The sequence below is a fragment of the Clarias gariepinus genome, chromosome 17 (assembly GCF_024256425.1).
Source record: "Clarias gariepinus isolate MV-2021 ecotype Netherlands chromosome 17, CGAR_prim_01v2, whole genome shotgun sequence".
Taxonomy (NCBI): domain Eukaryota; kingdom Metazoa; phylum Chordata; class Actinopteri; order Siluriformes; family Clariidae; genus Clarias; species Clarias gariepinus.
Window position 1 is genome coordinate 30042157 of NC_071116.1, and position 23654 is coordinate 30065810.

General features: G+C 42.8%; 1 protein-coding gene across 1 annotated transcript; it reads right to left on the reverse strand.

Annotated features, from left to right (window-relative positions):
- Window positions 1-1292: 1292 nt before the first annotated feature.
- On the reverse strand, window positions 1293-21912 carry fam163ba (family with sequence similarity 163 member B, genome duplicate a). The gene is made up of 3 exons (XM_053476095.1): window positions 21515-21912; window positions 6002-6117; window positions 1293-3008 (listed from the first exon to the last, which is right to left on the reverse strand). The coding sequence occupies exons 2-3, from the start codon at window positions 6092-6094 to the stop codon at window positions 2553-2555; spliced, it is 549 nt and encodes a 182-aa protein (XP_053332070.1). The 5' UTR covers window positions 6095-6117; window positions 21515-21912; the 3' UTR covers window positions 1293-2552.
- Between the last annotated feature and the right edge of the window lie 1742 nt (window positions 21913-23654).

Consider the following 23654-nt stretch of genomic DNA (forward strand, 5'->3'; position numbering starts at 1 on the left):
CAGAAGATGTTCATTCTGTTTGGATTTTTCAGATACTGTCCGTCATGTGCAGGATTTAAAAATACGTTTAAAGCCACAGACAGACTGATAGATCAGCTGGAACATTAACACCAAATAAAGACATGATACATTTCATTAATGTGAAGTATTTCTTTCATTTGAAGCTGTCATGTTTCTGAGCTTTTAATTGGATGGTGAGACTGACTCGTATCTCTAATTAGAAATGATTAGAAATATAAATGATGTTAAATGATTACGGCCTATAAAACCAAAGTATGGTTTGATTAAGAAGGAGATACAAGCCTTTAAAAACATCTAATGTCTTTGTGGACAATGGAAACAAAGACAATGATCTGAAAGGACAAAGTCGAAAGGATTTTCTTTCGCATCTGGACATTGTAGAATAGTAACGTTTATTCAGTTTATTCACCAAGTGAGTTTGAAGTAATAAAATTTCTCAGCTCTATATATTCTAATCTGTGCTGAAAACTGATGAACTAGATTATGGTTATTGAAATGCTGTGAATTATTTAAGTTTCAATAACAGGTGAAACAGCCGAAAAAACACAAAAAGACCAAAATCAAAGCTGCCCGGGTGCACCGCACAACCTGTGCGTCACACTCAGACCTCTAAAAAGCCCCGGACAATGATGTCACTGAATATGGCAGAGGTTAAGGCATCATCATGGCTGGACGTGTCTTTCTGGTGTCCCCAGGCGGCGATGGCGCACGTGCTGTGAAAATCGTTCAGCTCAATGTGATTTAGAAGTGTACCGAGTTTGACATGTATACATGCAAGTGTGTATGAGCTATGCCCCGAAAGACTTCTGTGAAGCCCCCGAGCCACGCCCAGGGCCCAGACTCGCCCCAATGGCAGCAGAATCCAATTTCTAAAAATGATATATGTATATTGACAATATTACATTGATTTTGTTTTTAGATGAGGAGATACACGCCTTCTCCAAAGAAGCACAAAAAATGAAAAAAGGTCCAGTAATATTAGAACGTAAAACTAGTTAATATTGTTATTAAGATGCAGATCAATCACTGATCGGCTGCACCGCAAATAAAATAATAATTCCCTTAGAAAGACAAGAGGGCCCTCACAAACTATGACATCAGCACTTTCAGACACTGTCATTATCACTGCAATGACGATGACGTAATAGTCACGTTGTCATTGTGCTGATGTCAGAGTACCTGGGCCCTAATAATAGACTTTACCTCTATTGTTTATATTTCTTTTGCAATCGAATGCTGTTAATCTGCTAAATAGACTTTGAATAATCTCAGACTTTCTCCAGTTTTATTATCAACATTGTGTTCATAGTTGTACAGATTAAAACGTGACATCACTCCGGGAACATGAAACCCAAAAACAGCAATAATGTACAGCAATGCAGCAATAATAATAATAATAATATTAATAATAATAATAATAACTAATTTCTCCTAAATTCATTGCACTTGTTTGCCTAAATGACCTAAAAAGGGAAAGAGATTGTGAGTGTGTGCGTGTGTGTGTGTGTGTGTGTGTGTGTGAAAGGACACACAGTACGACTACATGGTGCTTGCAAAAGTCAGATAGTCACCATTATCACCAAAAGCAACCTCACTGTTAAACCTGAAAAGAACAAATATTAAACATCAAAAATTAAATGTTTCTGTAACTCAGGGCCTTTTATACAAAATAATTCAGAAGTGTACGTCAGTCGTTCTGTCTTTGACATCAAAGAAGAAAAGAGCGACACACAGAGTCAGGCTCCTGATTGAGCGCTCTCACTCCATCTGAGTCCGAGCTGCGATCAGGACGTCTAAAGAATCTCTCCACCTCCGTGACCTTCGTGACCTCTGTGACCTCTGTGACCTCCACGAGCTCGCGCTTCTCTCCAGTAAGAAAAGATGAACACGTTCCAGATAAATAGTACATTTTATATAAACGGAAGAAATAATTCCCGATAAGAGAAAGATAAAACATTGATCTGTTTCTGGATTAAATGTAATGTCACACTGTAATGTTAGTTTAAGTAAATGAAATTAAAGTCCATGTTTATAGATCTGAATAACTTTTTTTTTTTACATTATATTTATTTCAAATACTTTATTGCAGCCCTGATTAGAGCTTGTGTTTTCTCTTCTGTTGCCTGGTATATATTTTTCTATCTTTAATTTTAAGATATAATCCTGATAAAATCACATCATCCGTAAACACACATGCGCGCACACACACACACACACACAGATGATACAAAAATGACAAGATAAATTTTATGTACAAAAGAAAGTGACGTCAAGCGTTTGGCTTCTCTTTAATAAAATGAAACGACTCTCTTAAGCCCTTTTTAATCCTTCAGTTCCCCAAACTGACACCAGGACTTTGTCATTTTATGGTTTCTAACGTTTAACCTTAATCATCTCGTCTGTTCGTGTAGTAAAACTTTATTACACTTCACCGAGTGTCCTCCAAACCCAAACTCTATCCCAGTGTCCATACCGGCCTGTGTTTGGACCTCCAGGCCTGCAGGGGGCGCAGGTCATGTGCTCTCTGTGCACTAGACATCGGTGCTGATGCTGCAGCTGCGTGTGAACATGTGTCTCATGGTGACGGAGCGATTCAGGTTGAGCTTGTGGTAGTTGGGCAGCGGCGTGGGCAGCGGCGTGGGCAGCGGCGTGGGCAGGGGCGTGGGCAGTGGCGTGGGCAGCTCCAGGTCGTGCTGCTGGACGCTGCGGAAGCTCAGACGCTCGCCGCCGTTCCTCAGGCCGTCTGGCTGCTGCAGGTAGAAAGGCATGTCGTAGTGCGTGCAGGACGGACAGAACGTCTGCGAGCGGGTCAGCTTGCGGGTCGGCTGCGGGGGCGTGTACAGGGCCGGCCCGTTGGGGGTGGGCGCCGCGGAGATGGCAGGTGCCAGGATGTTGTGGTTGGAGTGTATGGGTGGCACACGAGACGTCACAGCAAAGTCAGGCTCCTCCTCCTCCGACTCGGACTCCTCCTTCTTACAGCAATAATACTAGAACACAATGAAAACACAGGAGTTTAAAACACCTGCTGTTGATTAGTTTCCTACAACAGCCGCTCTGACAGTAGTGCAGGTTTATCGTAATGGGTTATGGTTTCCATGGTAACGGCTTTATAGTGTAGTAACAGAAACCCGTGACTTGTACAGGACGTGCTCTGGGGTTCTGGCGTGTAAGTGGAGTTTACAGCGCGTGATGATGCTTTCAGCTTCGAGAGGACGCGCAGATCCGACTCGACATCTTCCGCACGTAACTAGAACGATTACTGCGACAGCGGGACGGGATTGGTGATGATTTGACTCGATCCTAAACTCAGACCAGATTAGATCTCGTATTTCTGAGTGTTTTTGAATGCAGAAAATTATACGCATGAGATAACAATAAAAAATTCCTAATGTTTGGAAAAAACAAGTACTGTGAAAAAGGTGGACTGCGTTCTTAACTAGCTGGAGCTGTTACTCACATCATCATCATGTGATCAATCATACGGACGAGCGTCATGGCAACAAACATCATATCATATACAAATGGATTATGTTGGATACTGTACATTTTTTACAGTACGTACTTTAAAGGTCCTGTATTTGACTATTTGTTTAACAAGTGAATGCTGGGCTCAAAGCTGCACCAGTGTGTGTGTGTGTGTGTGTGTGTGTTTTAATGCCCCAGATGAAATACTCCTCAGATCGTTAATTTATTTACTCCTCACACGCTGTACATTACATTTACATTTAACCATTTGGCAGAAGCTCTTTTCCAGAGTGACTTCCTAAAGTGCTTAAGTTCCCGTCATTGGATGGACCCCCACACTGGGTCACTAACAAAGTACCATCAGTCACACACATCATGTCCTGTGTAACAGGAAGCAGCAGAGCTGAGAAACAAGCTGGGGGAGGGGCTCTTCTTATATGAGGTCACATTAGAAGACACTTTAGGAGACAAAAAGCAGGGAAGACCCAACTGAATGTCCAAACACGAGTAAAAAAAATGGATTTGCGTAAAAAAGGTAATTGTGACACCTTTATTTCCTCAGTAGTGTGTATTGTGATGTAGTTGATCTTGATGCTGCTGTGTGATTATATTCACCCAGCCCCGTGTCCCTGCGTGCCTCCGCCCCTGCGTCCCTCCGTCCCCGTGTCCCTGCGTCCCCACGTCCCTCCGTCCCCGTGTCCCTTCTTCCCCGCGTCCCTCTGTCCCCGCGTCCCTTCGTCCACGCGCCCCTGCGTCCCTCCGTCCCCGTGTCCCTTCTTCCCCGCGTCCCTCTGTCCCCGCGTCCCTTCGTCCCCACGTCTCAGACTGCGCTGCTTCCTCCCACAGCATCGTTTTCGAATAAATGTTTTTAGTTTTTTTGTTGTTTTTGTTTGGAATAAATGATAAATGTTTCTAACTGGGTGAAAAAGGGAAAAAGTGCTGAATATTTGATTTTGTTTAATCTCGCAGAAACACAAAGACCGCCGCAGGAAGCGTCCCAGTCACGCCTGCTCTGCTGTAATACTGTTCCTGCTGTTTATAATCAGATTTTATGTGTAGAAATGTTTCATTTCAGTTCTTCTGAAAACATGTTTGCTTTACCGAATTACAGAAACTCATTTTCACAGGAATGTTTCCCGTAGTTTAGGTTTTATATGTAGAATTTCTCTTTTTACACTGAGACACCTCCGAGGTGGATCATTTCTAAATGACTGCGCCTTTAACCGTGTTAGAGTGTTACCATGGCGACGGATATAAATAACTGTTTAGTCTCAGCTTGTGTTTTCACTTTGCAATCACGCTTACAAAAAAAAACAAAAAAACAAAAAATTAAACCCTGAAATGCTGCTGGTGGCGTGGAAGAACCAGACTCGGGATGCTAATGGAGCGGATTCAAGCACATGTAATAAGAAAAGGTCACGGCCTCGTGTGTAGTGAATAATGCAAGCTGTCGTTTGTTCCCCATTTAAATCATAAGATCTAGAATTAGTTTGAGTTTAAAAGGGTATTAATGAAAAAAAGGCCTTGAAATCAGTGTGAAGTGTGTGTGTGTGTGTGTGCATATGTGTGTGTGTGTGTGAGAGAGACAGAGAGGGAGGAAGGGAGGGAGGAATGGATACGGAAACAGGAAGCCAGCTCCATCAGGCCGCGCTACTTTCTCCCGCGGCGCTGCAGAAGATACAGTACAGATTTATCTCGGGTAACATTTCCTAACATACTGACGGTACACTTAGTAATGTGTTGTTTCTAACGTTCTCATAATGTAACCCTGATCGCTTCAGCGCCGGTAGCACTTTCTGACGTGTGGATTTAATGTTATCTCTCATTCCACATGTCGACTGTTAAATTAACCACGATGATAAAATCTACAGATAAACTCAAAATAATAAAAAAAAACTCTTAACACTAAACATGAACCCAATCAGTCAAGTCACTGGGAGTGGTAGCATGGATTTATGGGCGGGGCGCTAAAGCAGCAAAACATGATGTGTTTTTGTTCCGCGTGCGTGGTGAGCGTGCGTAGGAGAGACTGATGGGTAGGACGAATTTATCGAACGGCAGCAGTGAAATACAGCTCGGCATGTTTATTACGATGAGACGCAGATGATTTTCCTGCAGAACAGAGAGAGAGAGAGGAAAAAGAGAATGAGGAAAGAGAGAGGAGAGAGAGGGAAAGAGAGAGAGAAACAGAGAGAGAGAGAGAGAGGGGAGAGAGAAACAGAGAGAGAGAGAGGAGAGAGAAACAGAGAGGAAACAGAGAGAGAGAGAGAGAGGAGAGAGAAACAGAGAGAGAGAGAGAGGAGAGAGAGAAACAGAGAGAGAGAGAGGAGAGAGAGAATGAGGAAAGAGAGAGAAGAGAGAGGGAAAGAGAGAGAGAGAGAAAGAGAGAGAGAGAGAGAGAGGAGAGAGAGAATGAGGAGAGAGAGAGAGAGAGAGAGGAGAGAGAGAGAGAGGAGAGGGAGAGAGAGAGAGAGAGGACAGGACGGAGGAGACAGTGTGATGAGTGCAGACTCACCTGCAGTCTACAGTAGCACAGTACTGCAATGATGCACAGTAAGATTACTGTAGCTAGAATCCCGCCTGTGATGACCACTGTCCCGGCTGTCATTCGAAAAGCTCTCCATCAACACCCTAAAACACACACACACACACACACACACACACACACACACACACACACACACACAGGATGACAGTTTTATTTATAATGGTCTTTAACAATGGTCTTTGTCACAAAGAAGCTTTCAGGAAATAAATTCTACATAAAATAAACTCGTCCGTGTGATGAGAGAAGAGCTTCGTAACATCACAGGAAGCTGACGGATCTCCGTTAACTTCAAACTAACACCTCAAAAGAGTCAGATGTGCACGCTTCTCTCTCTGCTGTATACCGCCCCCGTGTGTGTGTGTGTGTGTGTGTGTGTGTGTGTGTGTGTGTGTGAGTTAGTGAAAAGAGCCTGAGGCTGGTACACAGTGTGAGAGAGGGGCCATGATGTGGTCGAGAGCTTCTGAGGGGTTAGAGAGAGAGAGAGAGAGAGAGAGAGAGAGAGAGAGAGAGAGAGAGAGAGATGGAGGACTGGGGACTGGACAGGAGGACGGAGGAGAGACGGAGTGACGTCAGGGAGATTCTTTAGGTCATGGGACACTAGTACAGAGGTGGAATATAGTGTGTGTGTGTGGGGGGGGGGGGGGGTTAAATACTAAATTCTTGAAGCTGTATTGTTCATAACAACGGCAAACATCTTAAACATAACGATTAACTGTGGGGACCTGGTGGGACATTTACATTTACATTTATGCGTTTGGCAGACGCTCTTATCCAGAGCTTAAAGTTTACATCACTGGATAGATACTTACACTGGGTTAACTGGGTCAATAGTTAAATAAACATTCCATCAGTGGGTAAAGTGTAGAAGTGTTTAAAATAAAAATATTTAAATTGTTGTGTTTCTTTTACATTTTTGATTGAAAACGTCAGAACCGACACACACACACACACACACACACACGAGATGGGGGTACCCTGAGTGTACACACCCTACTGTACATCACATACCTGTGTACATCTATTTTATACTGTAGTGTCGAGGTTTTTATTTTCATCACTAACTGGTTAAACGTGGATAAAAACAGAGATTTTTGTTTTGTTTTGAAGAATTCTGAAATGTCCGGCGCTATTTCTGTAGAATTGTGTGGAGTTTAGTCTCGGTTCGTCTCACACACCTCCGCACCGCGGCCTCTGGATACACCATCAAAATCTTATTTTAAAGCAGTTCTGATATTTTAGCTCTCAGATAGAGGACGTGTCTGGGACACTGAGGTCGTCCGAAAATAACAGCTCCGATCGGGACGCTGTTAGACTTTATTCTCTACCTGAACTGGAGGTTTATTCTACAGGACGACGGGAGCAGAGTGTCTCCCTGATTCATATCATGAATCTATACACCACCTACAATCATGTCTTACTTCAAGCAGAATTTCTTTCCTGTAAAGCAGATAAACCATATGTTCAGTTTGACGGCGTAATGAGATATCTCCACCATGTCAGTTTTGCAGACTGTTAGAGATTGTGCTGTGCGAGTTGTCTTTGAGACAAAATATTATGTCAATTTGTCATTACTTTTTTACTTTTTTATTTTTTGCAAAATGCTATAACTCCACCTACCACAATTTAGTCGTGATGTAGAGATCAGCCTGCAGGTGTGATTGTGTCAGCGTCAGGTAAGTGTTAATAATATCTGTATTGGTTTAGTTTGAATAAGTAAAACATCTAACAAACCCTTTTTAATTACAAAGACGGTAAATGCAAAACCTTTAGTTTAGAGCACCATCAGCTTCGTCCTCCACCAGTCTGAGGTCCGCGCTTCACTAAAGTACGGATATGGACCATGTGATGTCTCATCAACCCACTGCAATCAATAGAGGTCAGTACAGAAACTAGTATTGCAGGAGTGTTCGAGTCAAAGTGGGACTTCTCAGTACACCAGAGCCATGATCAGACTACCTGCCTCATGTCTGAAACCCCGGCCTTCCCGCTGAGCGAGGTCAGGACTGTAGGGGGCGTGGCAATAACTCAGAGCCACACAAATGCGTCTCTCTCACAAGATGAACGACTGCAGCGAGGGTCCGAGCCACATCGGCCGGGGTCGTCATTCACAGACGTACAGACTTCTTTAAACCGCTCTCACCGTTCAGATGTTTCACTGCGGCTAAGAGTCTCATCACCGTACTGTGACTGAAGTCCTCTGTAAATGTCAATCACTTTGATCCCAGTTTGACATGAACACTCCTTAGAATCGTTCAAATTATAGAAGCATGCTGTATATCCTTATTAGGTTATATATGTATATAATGTTTTAATGTCTACGTTTGCTGTGTTTAAAAGTGAGACGCATCACATGTGGGTGTAGAGTTCAGCTCTCCCAGTTTGGTCTGAACTTAATCATCGGCCAGAGATGAAACTTCTCGTCTGAACATCTCCTACGCCTTATCTTCAGATGTTCACTCGTTTGTTTTCTGCAGAGATTCAGAGTTTTATTTTAGTGTCTTCAGTATTAACTCTTACACAAACACACACTAAACCCACAAACACATTCAACTCTTTTATTTAGAACTGCAATGAAGATTTTGAAGATTTCTCATGACAAAACACTTATTAGTGTATAAGTAACATTTATTATAAAATGTATCAAAAAAACAAAGATCAAATCGCCCTCAAACCGTCTGACTTTAGGAAACGCTGCTGTGTGAATAAACACACACACACTTTACCCACTTGCTCTTTAGAGGAGTGAAATTTAGCAAACCTATTAAAACTTTCTGTCAGTTAGACAGAGGGCTGTGTGTGTGTGTGTGTGTGTGTGAGAGAGAGAGAGACAGAGCTGTATCTGTCGTAGCCAATCAGACGAGCTGTCCTCGAGTAACTCGTACCTGCCCAATGGAATCGAGTTATAGCGCCCTAATCCGATTCGTCCGGAGCCCAAATGTAATCAATAGTCCTGGATGGAAATGAAACAGGGCTGGTGGATTTTATTAGATCCTAAGAAGATGAAGTGCGGAGACGGAGCAGCATGAACGGGAAGGAGGACGGCCTGCTGCTTTGTGGGCGGAGTCACGTCCTAACAATAGCGCCTGTGTTGTTTTATAAATATATTTTTATTAAAGGATAAAACATTTAGTTTAGTTTAGGATTCGCTTATCGCCATGGATACGAGTTAATTTATTCGTAAAATAGTTACACATTTACATGTTTATGCAAATCCAGTTGGTGTAATAAAATGTTCTTTCCTGAATTTGCACAAATTTAAGTGCAAGAATAAAGTTTAAATCATGGCTTTATTCTCTCTTTCTCTGTGTCTCACACACACACACACACACACACACACACACACACACACTGTTTTCATGAACATGTTATAAAACTTAAATTTAGTTGTTGCATATTAATGACCTGAAAGGAAGATTCCAGAACAATTCCATCAGTAAGACTAGCTGTTCAATCAGGACAAAAGTAATGGCACCCTAAATTGGAAAATTCAGCGTGCACATTCCTTAGGCGGCGCTCTTTCACTTGCTAGTTGTCATTTTTCAGCTTTCTTTGCCTTTTATGGAGTTTTATGGGTGTGGCTAAATCACCTGCCACTGGATGAGTTTGTTCTTTTACGTCTGATTGGCTTTTAACGTGTGAATGGAAATCTGGCAGCTTAGACACAACAACACTTACGCGAGTAAACGAACCTGGTGTTTACGGAGGGCCGATGGTGTCAAAAAGAAAACATCATAGTAATCCTCATACGTGATAAAATATTAAGCCGTTATCGTCCTAAAATGTAATATTGGGCATTTAAAGAAACCAGATCTCTCTCTCTCTCTCTCACACACACACACACACACACACACACGAGTTGATCATTCATTATGGAGCAGGCAGATGCAGGACGTCTCCGCCACCTCCCTGAGGGAGAAGTTAATTACATCTCTGTGTGGAGTGTGTTGATGTATTGCAGCATATAGCTTTAATTATTTAACACACACACACACACACACACACAATATTACTGGTGACAGTAACCATGTTACAGCCCGGTTCCACAGAGATGTTTAGAAACAGAGCAATTCTGTGTGATTATCTTTTAATTTTGACCGTGAAGTGTTTTATTCCTCCTCCACCACAGCGACACTTATTTATTCATTTCTAGCCATTTGTTTCTAAATGCTGCATAATCACACTAACCTGCTCTACACACTCACGCTCTCAGCAGTCTCTCTCTCTCTCTCTCTCTCTCCCGAACCAAAAACTAATACACAGTTTTACAGAGAAATCAAGGACACGCGTAAATGTTAAGAATCTGCCGTAGTGCTCACTGTGAACGAGGCGTTACTATGGAAACGACATCGTCTACCTGTTGCGTGCTGAACAGGAGGAGTGAGAGTTTGTGTGAGTGATGTAGGGACCGGGTGCCAATATTTTGTGTGTGTGTGTGTTTCTCCGTGTTCAACCTGTGAAAGGTGAAGGAACGCAGCATGACGGCCCGGACACTCTCTGTGTGTCTGTGTGTGTGTGTGTGTGTCTGTGTGTGTGTGTCTCTGTGTGTGAAATGCTGTTTGTCACTGAAGATGACTTGCGAGTGACGAGTGGAACAGAACAAACTTCACGCTTCACACCGTCCTCCTTCAGCACCTCACGCTAACAGATACCTTGGAATACAGACGTGATGTGCGTCTAACACAGCGGCATGATCTGACCACGTGAAGGCTACAGAGATGAACCAACACACACACACTATGATCACACGGCATCAAGGTGCCTCTGAGATATTGCAGGGATTGAATTAAGCTTTGTTTCAGAGTTCATTCATGAGGACTGCTGAGGTGGAAAATATTTCGAAATCTGATTAGCGGCTTCCGTCACCCGAGCGCCATCCACACCCACGTGCTCAAAAATATAACTCCTCTTCTCAATTTTCCCCCCCAAAAAAAGAAAACATCCAAAAAAGCATTTTGAAAAAAAAATGTTTTATCTAAATGATATCACTCTCTCACTCGTCCTCTATAGTGCCCCTGGGAGAGGCGTACACACAGGTGCCAGTCCTCAAAAAGGAATATTTTTGCCTATTTAAGTCAAAAATATTTAATGCTGACATTTTAATATACACTTTTAAATATTAAGTAAACCAAAAATAACTACTGCTTTTAGTCAGTTTAGGATGAAAAATATTAAAGTATTCAATAAATATCATAATACACATATACACCCATGAGCCAAAACATTAACACATTAACGCTGATCACCAACTATACCACAGTAAACTGGTGAGAAGATCACGGGCACCCGAGGCTTACCCACGCCCGCGGAGACCAAAGACCCACCTGTCCAGTCCGATCCCACAGAAACGCCAACACAGCACAAATCACTACAAAAAGTCACAGCTTGCCGCAATAGTCACAACTTGCCAGTGCAGCACAGCCCACCGCACACACGGGGCCCAGCAGGCAAAGAGCCCAAGGCCCCTGACTCCGCCTCAAAACTCTCCAGATCCCAGTCTGATCGATCCCCATGGGATGCACCCAAAGGAACCACCGCCAGTGGCATAGTGGTTATCACCAGTGGTGTAGTTGTTATCACCAGTGGCGTAGTGGTTAGCACTGTCGCTTCGCACCTCTGGGGTCCGGGATTCCCGTCGCGGGGAGTTTGCATGTTCTCCCCATGCTTGGGTTTCCTCTGGGTACTCTGATTTATTTTCTCCCTAATTTAGTAATGTCTAATTCCTCCCCGTCACTAGGGGACACATTAAGGCTACTAGTGGGGAGGGCCAAAAACCTTGTTTCCTCCGAACCATGTGATGCCAGCCGACTGCATCTTTTCGAACTGCTCACTTCAAACAATCCACATCTGCCCCACACAGACTTTCCACTGGTGTCCCACAAGGCTCAGTACTTGGTCCTCCTCTGTTCTCCCTGTATACCTGATCTCTTGGTGAGGTCATATGCTCACACAGCTTTTCATACCATTGTTATATGGATGACACTCAACTCAACTTCTTCTTTCCTCCCTCAGACACAGGTTTCCATCCTGCAGCTCGTTCCGGGCAGGTCTTTCTTTGTCCACCATACATCGTTTGCAGCTGATCCAGAATGCATCTGCATGTCTTGTTTTTAACTTTCCTAAGTTCTCCCACCCCACTTCTCCTCCGCTCCCTCAAGTAGCTGCTGCATCCATTTCAAAACCCAGATGCTCGCCTATAAAGCTAAAAACGTCCCAGAACTTCCTTAACTCTCAGCTCTAATCACACCCCACACTGCACCACGTTCCCTCCAATCTTCCAGAACTGCTCGGCTGGTCCCACCTTCTCTCAAAATAATGTCAGAATTTAAATTAAAAACATAAATTTTTACAAATGTTTATTTTTTAATGAATATATTTTCTTTTCTTTTTTTTGTCTCAGCACAGTTTTTAGGCTTCACGCAGGAGGAGGTGGAGACGAAGAGATGATCTTAGAAATTAGATGATCTCATACTTCAGAACAGTGAGTGAGTGTAATGAGTGACAGTTTGCGTTAAGTATGACCTCAGCAACCTTAATCCCCTTACACGAGAGCCAGTCGGTCATAACGTTCTCCTTCATCAACGAGTCATCATCATCATCATCATCATCATCTGAGGGCAAAAACAGACGAGAGATTTACGCTCTACACAACACGAGCATGAGATGGAGATTCGTGGCTGGAGGCGAAGAAATCACGAGCGCTCGAACATCTCAAATCAACACGTTCCTCGTGTGTGTGTGTGTGGGGGGGGGGGATCACAGTTTTCCTTCACTATTTTGAGTCGAAATAACAAAATAAAGCCAGTGTGCGTGTGTTAATTCGAGGCGCTCACGCTGTGAAAGAGAATCTGAGCGATTATCACTCCTCCAGATGAACCATGTCTCTGATTAAGATGCAGCTCCTCTGATCTTCTCTGTCTGGGGCAAAATGTTCTGTGCCCTTACTTATGTACTTAATTTAGTTCTTTAATAATGTGTTTGTTTGCTGAAACACTCCACTGCCACATGCTCTTCGTTTTTGCTTTATTTCCTGGTTTGGTTCTAGACTCTTCCTTCTGCCATCCTTTCGTCGTAGCTTCTCCAGCATCAGTGTTATTGTTTACTTTCCACTAAACTGCTGTTCCTGCTGCATCACAGGTTGGTGTAAAACACACACACACACACACACACACACACACAAAGAAAAGTGCCTCAAGTTGATTGTGAATTTGAATGCCCTTGATATCACAGGAGATCCCAGGCAGGAGAACTTCAGGTAGTTTGTCAGCGGTCGGTACGTCTCGCCACGTCAAAAACGTGTTGAAAATTTTAAACGTGTGTAAATTATACATTTGTGGATCATAGCGGTTCTTCAGGACTTTGTAGGTAGTTTCTGTTTCTTTATAAGGGATCCTATACACTACCAAATTACTATCAAAAGTTTGTACACCCCTTCTAACTCCATGGTCGTTCCTGATGTTTATTTCTCTTTACACTGTAAAACAATACTGAAGGCGTTTATTATCCAAATCACACAATAATCTCCTCTGAACCGTTGATATTGAGATGTATATCTGCTCCTTCTGCTCTGTAAAGCTTCATAACGGCTCTAATCTGAGGTGCTGGTTGTTAATTGGTGATTTCTGAGGCTGGTGACTCTAAATGAACTTCTCCTCTGCAGCAGAGCTCAGGTTTGGTCTCGTTTTCCTGGGAAGGTCTTCATGAGAGACAGTTTCATCATCATGGAGCTCGAAGGGTTTTACAAACGCACACGACACAATACTGTTCTTGTGAGAACTGATCCAGAACAGCCGACTTTCAGGTCTTAAAATAACAGCTGACTGTTACTGCTACATAATGAACTAATTCCACATGTCTTATTCCATAGTTTTAAAATCCTCAGTATTGTTGTAGAATGTAGAAAATAAATCACTAAACAAAAACAAAGTCATTTGTAAGTGATAAGTTTTTGAGCAGTAGTGTGTATACTGTACGTACAACTCCTACAATCCTTCCATTTAACTGTGAACCTTCATGGAGGGTCATGATTTCATGTTCACGTTACGAAGAACAATTCAGTGCTCGCTCGCGGGAACGTGTGAACGTGTGAACGTGTGAACGTGGGAAAGCCTCCTTACTGTCTGATGGTTTCGCTCCATTTTACACGAAAGGAACCACATTAATCCTGTCTTTAAACTTCCATAAACTTGCATTAAGTTGCATATTTAATCATCAGCGTCAGTAATAGTAAACAAACCTTTAGTTGAACCTGAACTCTGTCATGTTAATTTATGACATCATCATAAAGATCTATATACAATTTCAATGTATAAAAAGACGAACTACACAAATACGTCCATGTTGTAATCGTCTCTCTGTGTTCTAGGCCGGTTATATAATCTGGTTTTGTATCCGTGTCATGTGTAATTGCTTTTCAAGTTATTTAATTAAAACAGGCATTTAAAATTGGCATTATAATGATAATCTACATGGACAGGAACACATACGCACACACACACACACACACACACACACACACATAATGAGAATCATAATTCTTTGGTTAAAACATTAAAGTTAATTAATAACGAGATTCTCTGAGCGGTGATGTGAGATGAGATTCTCTCACCGTGACGGAAATCCGTTTGTCGACAGAACGCCGCTTGCAGACCGCCGGGGTCATGGGTCACGCCACCACGACCTTCACCCACAGCTAAATGTCCTCCTGTCGCCATGGCAACAGCATTAAGAAGTGCAGTCGGAGTCATTCACATGGCTATACAATACGTGTACCATCGAACTACAGCCAGGCGTCCGCCTGTGTGTCCTGAATATATTCACTGGACACAACCTCGAGAGTTCAGGACTGAAATTTCTAGAATGTTCTTAGTTAATTTACCATAAAAATTTATTTAAAAAATCAGTGGGTTAAAGGTGAGCTGTGGGGTAAAAACCCAATAAATAAAATGATCAGTAAAGAAAGACAAAAAGTAAATAATAAACAGCAAGTGTGTGTTTTTATTAATTTCCTCCAACAGAATGTTGTTTTATTCCTCTAACACCACAACGTTTGTCCAGCAGCTACGATGTATCAAAAATATTAAAGACCTTGTGATTTGCAAACATTTATAGTTACATGTAATATTCATGAACTCAATCTAGTTCCTGTTGTCGCTTCCGTTACAGCAGGTAGAAACACTCGCTCCCGCACCAGCCTCGCTGTGTTCTCTCCAGTTTTACCTCTGGCTGATCCACAGCGCTCACACTAGGGACTACTTACTGTACACTCATGATGTATACTATTCATATTATTTTTCAAACGTTTCGTGTTTCCTGTGCAGAAAACTGCTCCATGTCGTGTCCAAACCTGGAAACACGTCCAACTACAGTTCCCAGAATGCAGTGCAGCCTACTAACATGGTGGCAGGGGTACGCCCTGAAAAGGGTGCCAATCCATCACAGAGCTCATAAGCGCACACACATACACACACATACACAAACACACACACACACACACACACATGACAATTTTGAAACATCAGTTAGAATAACCTGCATATCTTTGAACTATGGGAGAAAACCGGAGTACCCTGAGGAAACCCTCCAAGCACGGGGAGAACATGCAAACTCCCAGGTGGGAATCAAACCCTCATCCACTATGCCATGTGCAACCGGTTCCCATTCGGTTGGGTAAAATATAATACTTTTTAACAAGATAAGGATAAGTTATGATTTATTGTAATTAAGGGCATATAGAAGATGTTCAGCGTTGTGCTAGTGGTTTGTTTTCTCTCTCAGCTTTAAATGTGGCATTTTCTGGGTGTTCCCTTTGATGCTGACTCTATCTATCTGTATCTATGGTGTTTTATATTCATCGTCTCCCACACTCACACTGTAAGTCTGGTTACAAGAGCAAAGGTTTCAGTAAATCGAGAGTTCGAGTTTGAGCCCTTGTGTGTGCGTCAGAAAACAAGCTTTAATCTGCTCTGATCTTTCACATCTCAAGTAACAAAGAAGATATTTACTGCATATGGACTAAAACTGAGCAAAACACACACACACACACACACACACACACACAGCCTACAGAGACTGAAAAGTAAAAATAGAGTTGCACTTTACTACAAAATTTAAGAGGGGAGATTTGTGGCTTTTGTAGATTTATGCGTCTTATATTCATCAAGTGTGTGTGTGTGTGTGTGTGTGTGTGTGTGTATGTGTGTGTGTGAGAGAGAGAGAGCTCCTGACTGGCTGTAGAGCCATAATTGATGCACTAGCACTAAGTGTCTCACATCCCACCCCTCTGAGAGAGCTCGGCCAATCAGCTCTCTCCAGGCCCCCGGCCGCGGGAGGCTACAGCATCACCCGGGATTTAAACTCCGGATGACGTTCTGTGTCCCATCTAAAGATTCTCATGACAAAAAGGAGAGAAACCTCTTTTAGAACATTTATCTACTCCCTGAGTGAACGGCTCGGACAGCTTCAATCTGATTCATTTCTCCTCAAATTATCTTCCACCTTAAAGAAAAAAGAACGCAGAAGTCAAAAAAAGCAGCGCGACATGATAATCTTATCCCCGAGTCGTCTCCTCTAAACGTCCGCGAGTGTGAAATGGATCTCCGTGCCTTTGTCCATCCTTACACCTGCGGAAACATTCCGCCTTCAGCGTGGACGAAACACAAACCCAGCTCTCGGTCATTCAGATCGAACTTCTCTGAGTCAGAGTGCTGATGCAGGAGCAACGCTCCCCGGTTTCGAGTCGAGCGGATGTGATGGTGACAGCTGTGGAGGCGGGAGGAGAGAAACTGAGAGCCTGAATCAGCACTCGCAGCATCGCAGGAGATCGATCGTCACACGTGAACTTCATCAAGACGACTTCGTCATCCTCGTCGTCTCAGTCATTTCCATTTCAACATGTTTTTTAATCAAACTCTTCTCGAATCTGTTCACGGCCTCGCGCGGCGCCGCGCTACAAACGCCACACGCCGGGGCAAGACACACCGCTCAGAGATCCAGCTCAGGGATAAACTCGATATCATCAGCTCTGACAGTAACACAGGCTTGTGTTAACACACTTGCTCTAATATGGTACTGTTTCCATAGCAACAGCTCATTCACAGCACATGCTCTACATATAATATAAATAATGGAAGGAGTCTCCAGTGTCAGCGCTATGTAACAAGTTTTCCCACATATTCAGGACGGACAAGTTTTATCCCTCTTTTGTGTTTTGATTTTTAAAATTTAACTATGAATATGAGATAAAATGTATGACTTGACATTTTTCAGTGATTAAATATTGATAACTGATTTTAGTGCTATTAGTATATAAGAGGAATAAAACACTCAGGTAAATGCTGTTCGAGGAAACTAATCAATTTCATGGACCTTAAAGTGTTTTTACTTATTTAAAGGTGGATTTTTTTTTCTTATTAAATATGGCAGAATAATCAAGAGACCAATCAATGATCTGCACCATTTCTAGTTCCGCCCACATGTTCATGTTCAGTACAAAGTGGAAGCAAATTCTGTGTGTGTGTGTGTGTGTTACGACACGAGCCACTAGGTCATGGAAATAACAAGAAAACATGAGATGACTCATTTGTTGCTGTGATGAAGTAGACTGTGTGTGTGTGTGTGTGTGTGTGTGTGTGGCTATAAGTTTTGTCATCGTCCTCTCTGTACATCCGAGGCTGTAAAGCTGTATGATGAAGTGATGCGTCCTGCTGAGTAAAACTTACTCGGAATGCCAGCTGCATGCGCCGCAGCTGCGACGTCGGTGATTGCTGCAGGAGCGCCGGCGCTGTTGCCGATTTAATTCTTCAGTTTAGCACGAGCGACACAGAACACAGGCCAAAATAACTCCTGCTGCTTTAATCGTCTCTGTGAGATGCAGGAGATGAAAACTGGGAGATAATGAACGCTGGGTCAGCAAGGCCTCATGGGAAAGAGGAGCGGACATGTTGTTTCTCCGGTCCAGGCATGCCGGCGGACGCTGAGGGTGACGTGCCCTTGGATGAGGAGGCATGGCAGCTGCTTCACTAACAGCAGGGTGGAAACGGTGTGTGTGTGTGTGTGTGTGTGTGTGTGTGGGACGAGGAGGAGGAGGGTGAGGAGAGATGGGACCCTGAGTGGGACATGCCTAAGTCAGTGAGTGGAGCTTAGCTATTTGCAGGCTCTCCATCAGAAAGAGGCGTGGCAGAAAAATAGAAGTGGTAATATGTAAACTGAAGATTGTTCATTTGCAAGCTTTTTTCAGGAATTAAATGCTTTGATGTCTTTGTGGCCTCAACGTCCATTCCAGTGATGGGGGTGTGGCCTCTGTTCATGTTAGTCCTAGTTAAAAAAGAAGGCGTGGCACTATGGGAAAGAGCTGTCATTTCAGTCTTATGATTATGGAGGCCTGACACTGTGTCTCTTGAATCCACTAAAAGAAAAAGGTGTGGCCTGAGCCTCTGTGTCAGTAGAAAAGAGGTGTGGTCAATGTGTCTTTTGCATTAATGTCAGTGTAACCTCTGTATCTGCTCCACTGAAGTAGGTGTGGCCTCTCTGTTTTAGTGAAGTGGGTGTGGTCTATGTCTGTTTCAGTGATGTAGGTGTGGTCTCTGTCTGTTTTAGCGAAGTAGGCATGGTCTCTGTTTTCATGAAGTGTGCGTGGCCTCTGTGTCTGTTTTAGTGAAGTAGGTGTGGTCTCTGTCTTTCTTTTTATGAAGTAGGCGTGGTCTCTGTCTTTCTTTTTATGAAGTAGGTGTGGTCTCTGTCTTTCTTTTTATGAAGTAGGTGTGGTCTCTGTCTTTCTTTTTATGAAGTAGGCGTGGTCTATTTCTGTTCAAGTGAAGTGTGTGTGGTCTCTCTTTTTTTTTAAGTGGGCGTGGTCTATGTCTGTTTAAGCGAGGTAGGTGTGGTCTTTGTCTGTTTTAATAAAATAGGCATGGTCTCTGAAGGAAGTAGGCGTAGTCTCTGTCTGTTTCAGTAAAGTGGGTGTGGCCTTTGACTGTTTGAGTAAAGTTGGTGTGGTTCCTGTCTGTACTTGTGGTCTTAGTGCCTGGTCCAGCGAAGGTGGCGTGGACTCTGTCATGGTCAGTCTTAGTGAAAGCGTCATGGCCTATCAGTCCCTCTCATCTGTGCATGTTGGGAACAGTAGAAAAAGGAGGCGTGGCCTCTGTGTGAATCAGTCCTAGTATAGGAAGGAAGCATTTGAAGGAAGGAGGAAAGAAAGAAGGCGTGACTTCTATACTTTAGTATTAGTAGAAAACGAAGGCGTAGTCTCTGTGTCTGTCTACAAAGGAGGCGTGGAAGGTGGTGAAGGGCCTCATAGACCCAGTAGAGCAAGTAGGTGTGGCTTAAGTTAATTGTGAACTCTTTACAGACTGACTCCTCTATTGCATCATCTGTTCACAAAACAGCTCAGAATGCCATCATATCCAATCTGCACTGTTTTAAAATGACTTGTGTATCAGAATTCACATCACATGATGTCAGTGTGTACAGAGGGGTTCCACTGCTGATTATTTCAAATGTAATACTTCTCTTAAAGCAGAAATGGTTCAGAATCAGAAACTGGTGACCAGGAAAGGGGCGGAGCTTGAGAGAAAGTATTAAGTGTTGACCTTTAGATCAACAGAGATGAAGGTTGGATTGTAGCTTTATTTTTCAGAATGCTGTGTGTGTGTGTGTGTGTGTGTGTGTGTGTGTGTGTGTGTGTGTGTGTGTGAGAAGAAAGAGAGAGAGAGAGAGAGAGAGAGAGAAAGGGGAGGGTGATGAGTGGAGGAGTAGATAAAGTGATGGGGGAGGAAAAGCAGAATTTGTTAATGTGATTATTTAAGAAATGCCCTTCCCCCCTTTTACCGCCACGGCCCGCTGAAGCCAGGAAGCACGAACCTGACTGAGGCTTATGGGTAATGAAGGTGTCATGAAGGCTGCAGTGTTTACTGTTATGATGTTTCTTCTGAATTGTGTAAAGTATTTCTCATTTCTCAGGTTTTTTATGGAGGTTTATAAAGCTTGGTTTTGCTGCTAAAATTGTCACCTGTACTTTTTTTTCATTTTTATTTTAGCTAGACCACAAGCACACAAACAAGTACAATAAACAGCGCCAATTCCAGGTCTCGGACTCTAAGGTCAGGGGTCGCTTTTTGGTTAAGACTTTGAACTAATGATCATAAGGGCATGAGTTCTAATCGGAGCACTAACAAGCTGCCACACCAGCTGGACCTTGAACAAATTGTATAAATAGGATAAACACAAGTTGCTCTAGAGGATGACGGTGACACATAATGTAAATGTTTACTGATTTGAAAAACACACTAAAGATCATGTCTGCTTTATCTTATAACATCATTCATGAGCACAGTGTGTGAACATTGCTATTATTTGCTGTTATTTAATCTTTTCCTTACTGAGTTATAAATGTGTGTAAGAGGTTTTTTGTGTATAGTGGGAGATTTGTGTTCATGACAGCCTTCAGGAATCTCAAATCTTTTACTGTGGGTATTTCAATTACACAGAGTATGTAGTGATGGAAAAGTGGAACAAATCACAGCAAACCTTTTCTTTGAACAAACTAACAATGTCAGGTATAATGTTAGTTTATATCTAATAACAGATATTAAATACAGTGTACAGATATTTTGCATGTTTCAAAACTGGTCAGCTTCCCACTTAAATACTTATTCATGAATATTTAATTCAACATGGTTTTGCATTCCCAGCTGGGAAATCAATCGATTGGTAAATATGTATTCAAACAGAAAATATATGAGCTGGGAAAACATGTTAATGCAGTACGTCTTCATGTGCATTATTTATGTGCAGTGGCATTTACCAAAGGAGGTGTGTAACGAACCTTTTCTATTTTTTGTTGCATTTTTTTCTCAGTATGCTGAAGAGAGCGATCAAGTGTACACTACTGTCATAAGATATGATGAATGTTTTTGTGTTTTAATTTGCATGGGTTTGCAGTTGTAAGAAACAGGAACCTTAGATCAAACAGCCGTCATTTAACTTCAGCACCATGGACAGAGCAGGTCTAGAGCTCGGCCCTAGAAATGATCTAAAGGTTCTGTTTGGTCCGAGTCAGACTGCAGGCAGCCCCGGTTCTGTTTGCTGTAAATGCCAAGCAGGACATTTGACCATCTCAGCACAGAGAACTGAAGCAGCTCTCAGGCAGTGGAGAGGAGTGGAGGCAGGATTCAGAGGCGCGGCGGTAACCTTGCTTAAAGCTGAGGATAGAACATACGCATCTGCACTGATCACTTACATCATGGTGTTTATTCACTCCCAGGTGGAGCTGACTGTGGGTTCAATAATCACTGTATGGATGTGGAGGTATGGAGTTGCTTTTGACCGCGCAGAAATGCAAAAAAAAAAAAAACACGAGGCTTGACTTTGTGCGCAAACTGAAGCGCAAAATAAAAACCCGGGTAAGTTTTATTTCTTTTATAGTAATAATATTTAAATAATGATACAATAAACCCGAGTTAAATATACAGGTATTAAACTCACCTCCAGCAGCAGTGGAATGAATCAGATCACATGCATGAGGAAGCAGCGGCTCTGAAGCGGATCCGGACCATGGACGCGATCAGAGATCCTGCAGGGCTGAGAGAGCCATGGACGCGGCGGCGGAGCGTCAGTTCACCCGGGAGAGCTGGCGGGGAAATTCTCACCCAGAGCCGCACAGGGTGACTCGAACATCAGGCGCAGATCAGCCACAGGATCGGCGCAGAGGACCGCGGAGCTGCTGCGGGTTCAGATGAATCAGCAGCCGAGTTTAACATCCAGCGTCTCCCGGAGTTCCGTCCGTCCGCGCAAAGCTGCAGGAACGAGACTTAATAACGCGCCGGGGGTCACTGAGCCGCTTATGAGCCGCTTATGAGCTCCTTATGAGCCGCTTATGAGCCTCTGCGTCCGGACTCAACACAAACCAAAGCCTTGAGTCACACAGCGAAGGAAGGGGGGGCGGGGGGTGGGGGGGGTGTTGGCAAAAATCACACACCAGGGATGGGTTGCCAGATTGGAGCGCATGGTTCACTCCGCGTTAAACTCCTACACATTTCACTCTAAACCATAAACCAAGTAAACAAATCTACATGAAATAAACAAATAGCTACATTATTGATCCTTTTCCTATAACTGCTCGTCCCCAAGTGTTTTATTCCTCTTACACCACCGCAGCCTGTTAAGTATTTGCTAATTGATAGTTTGTCACATTCTTTTTTAAAAGATATGAAAGAATAAATCGTAATACTCTATCTATTTATAAAAAAAAAAAAATCAGTTCCACACCATCCCTTTAACCACCATGTTCTTTCACCTCCCACTGGTTTCTTTCTGGCCCAGACTGTAGACAATAAGAGCCCTGTGTCATGTGATCATACAGAGAGAGACACGCCCCCTCGATCTGTTACACTTCATCATCAGTGGTCGAGAAGAGACTTGAGAAATAATCAACGTGAGATGGGCTATTTATTCATTTATTTTTTAATTAATTAGTAAGTTAGTTAGTTAGTTAGTTAGTTATTTTTGATTGTCCTTTTCCCCGGAATGCATTTGGAGGAGAAACATAGAGGAGAAAAGTAACAAGTTTTACATTTTAGCCCAAACATTTACTATTTAATATCACCACCAATTATTTATTTTTATTTTTGTCAATTTAGCTTTTAATACAGTAGGAGCTACAGTTTTCTCAGACCCGTCCATCACCCAAAGGCCTGTTGTCTCATTATTTCTCTAAGACAAGCTATTTAAATAACATTTAAACGCTGCCCTTTCAGAGCGATACAAGTTAATTTTGTGAAAAGAGTTGACAGGAAAACTGAAGAGTTTGTGTCTGTGTTGACAATGATGTAACTAGAGTGGCTCAAAAGACTGTAACATATTTAATATTTAGTATTAACATAGTTGTGTCTCACCAACAACATTTCTGTCTGTAATCCACCGGAGGCGATTAAATAACATCATTCTGGCAACCAGGAGCCCTGCTGTACTGCACGGACACACCGTCTGATCACGTGCACTGACTCTCCGTTATCATATATCGAAGCAAGCAAGTGCAAACACACACACGCACAGAGGCGCACACACACACACTACACACACCCACACACACACAAGGCTTTACAATTTCCTGGGTACCAGTGATTCCTTGCATGCGGTTGTCATGGCAACTCCTCCAAGCTCACCTGGAAGAGCTGTGATGTAACTAGTTAAGTGTTTACAGCAGGACTAGTTGAAGTGGTTTATCTTTCTAGTCCCATACGTACTGACGGCAACACATGGTGTACTCACCTATCCATCACTGTATTTATGGAGATTTATGTTGACCAAGACATAGTCATGTTTGTGTCTGTGTGTGTGTGTGTGTGTGTGTGTGTATGTGGTGTCCTGGTATGAATGGATCAGCTTCAGCAGTGTTGTTGATGCTTTAAATGCCCCCGTGTCACCTCAGAGCTGAGAAATGGTCCACATATCATGTCCAAATGTCAATTCGAAACTGACCCTGATGAAGGTCAGGAGACGATTAGCACAGTGTGTGTGTGTGTGTGTGTGTGTGTGTGTGTGTGTGTGTGTGTGTGTAAAATTTGAACTTTAATCTTTACAAGCAAAGTTACATTATTATTCAAAGTTAATTATTTTCCCATAA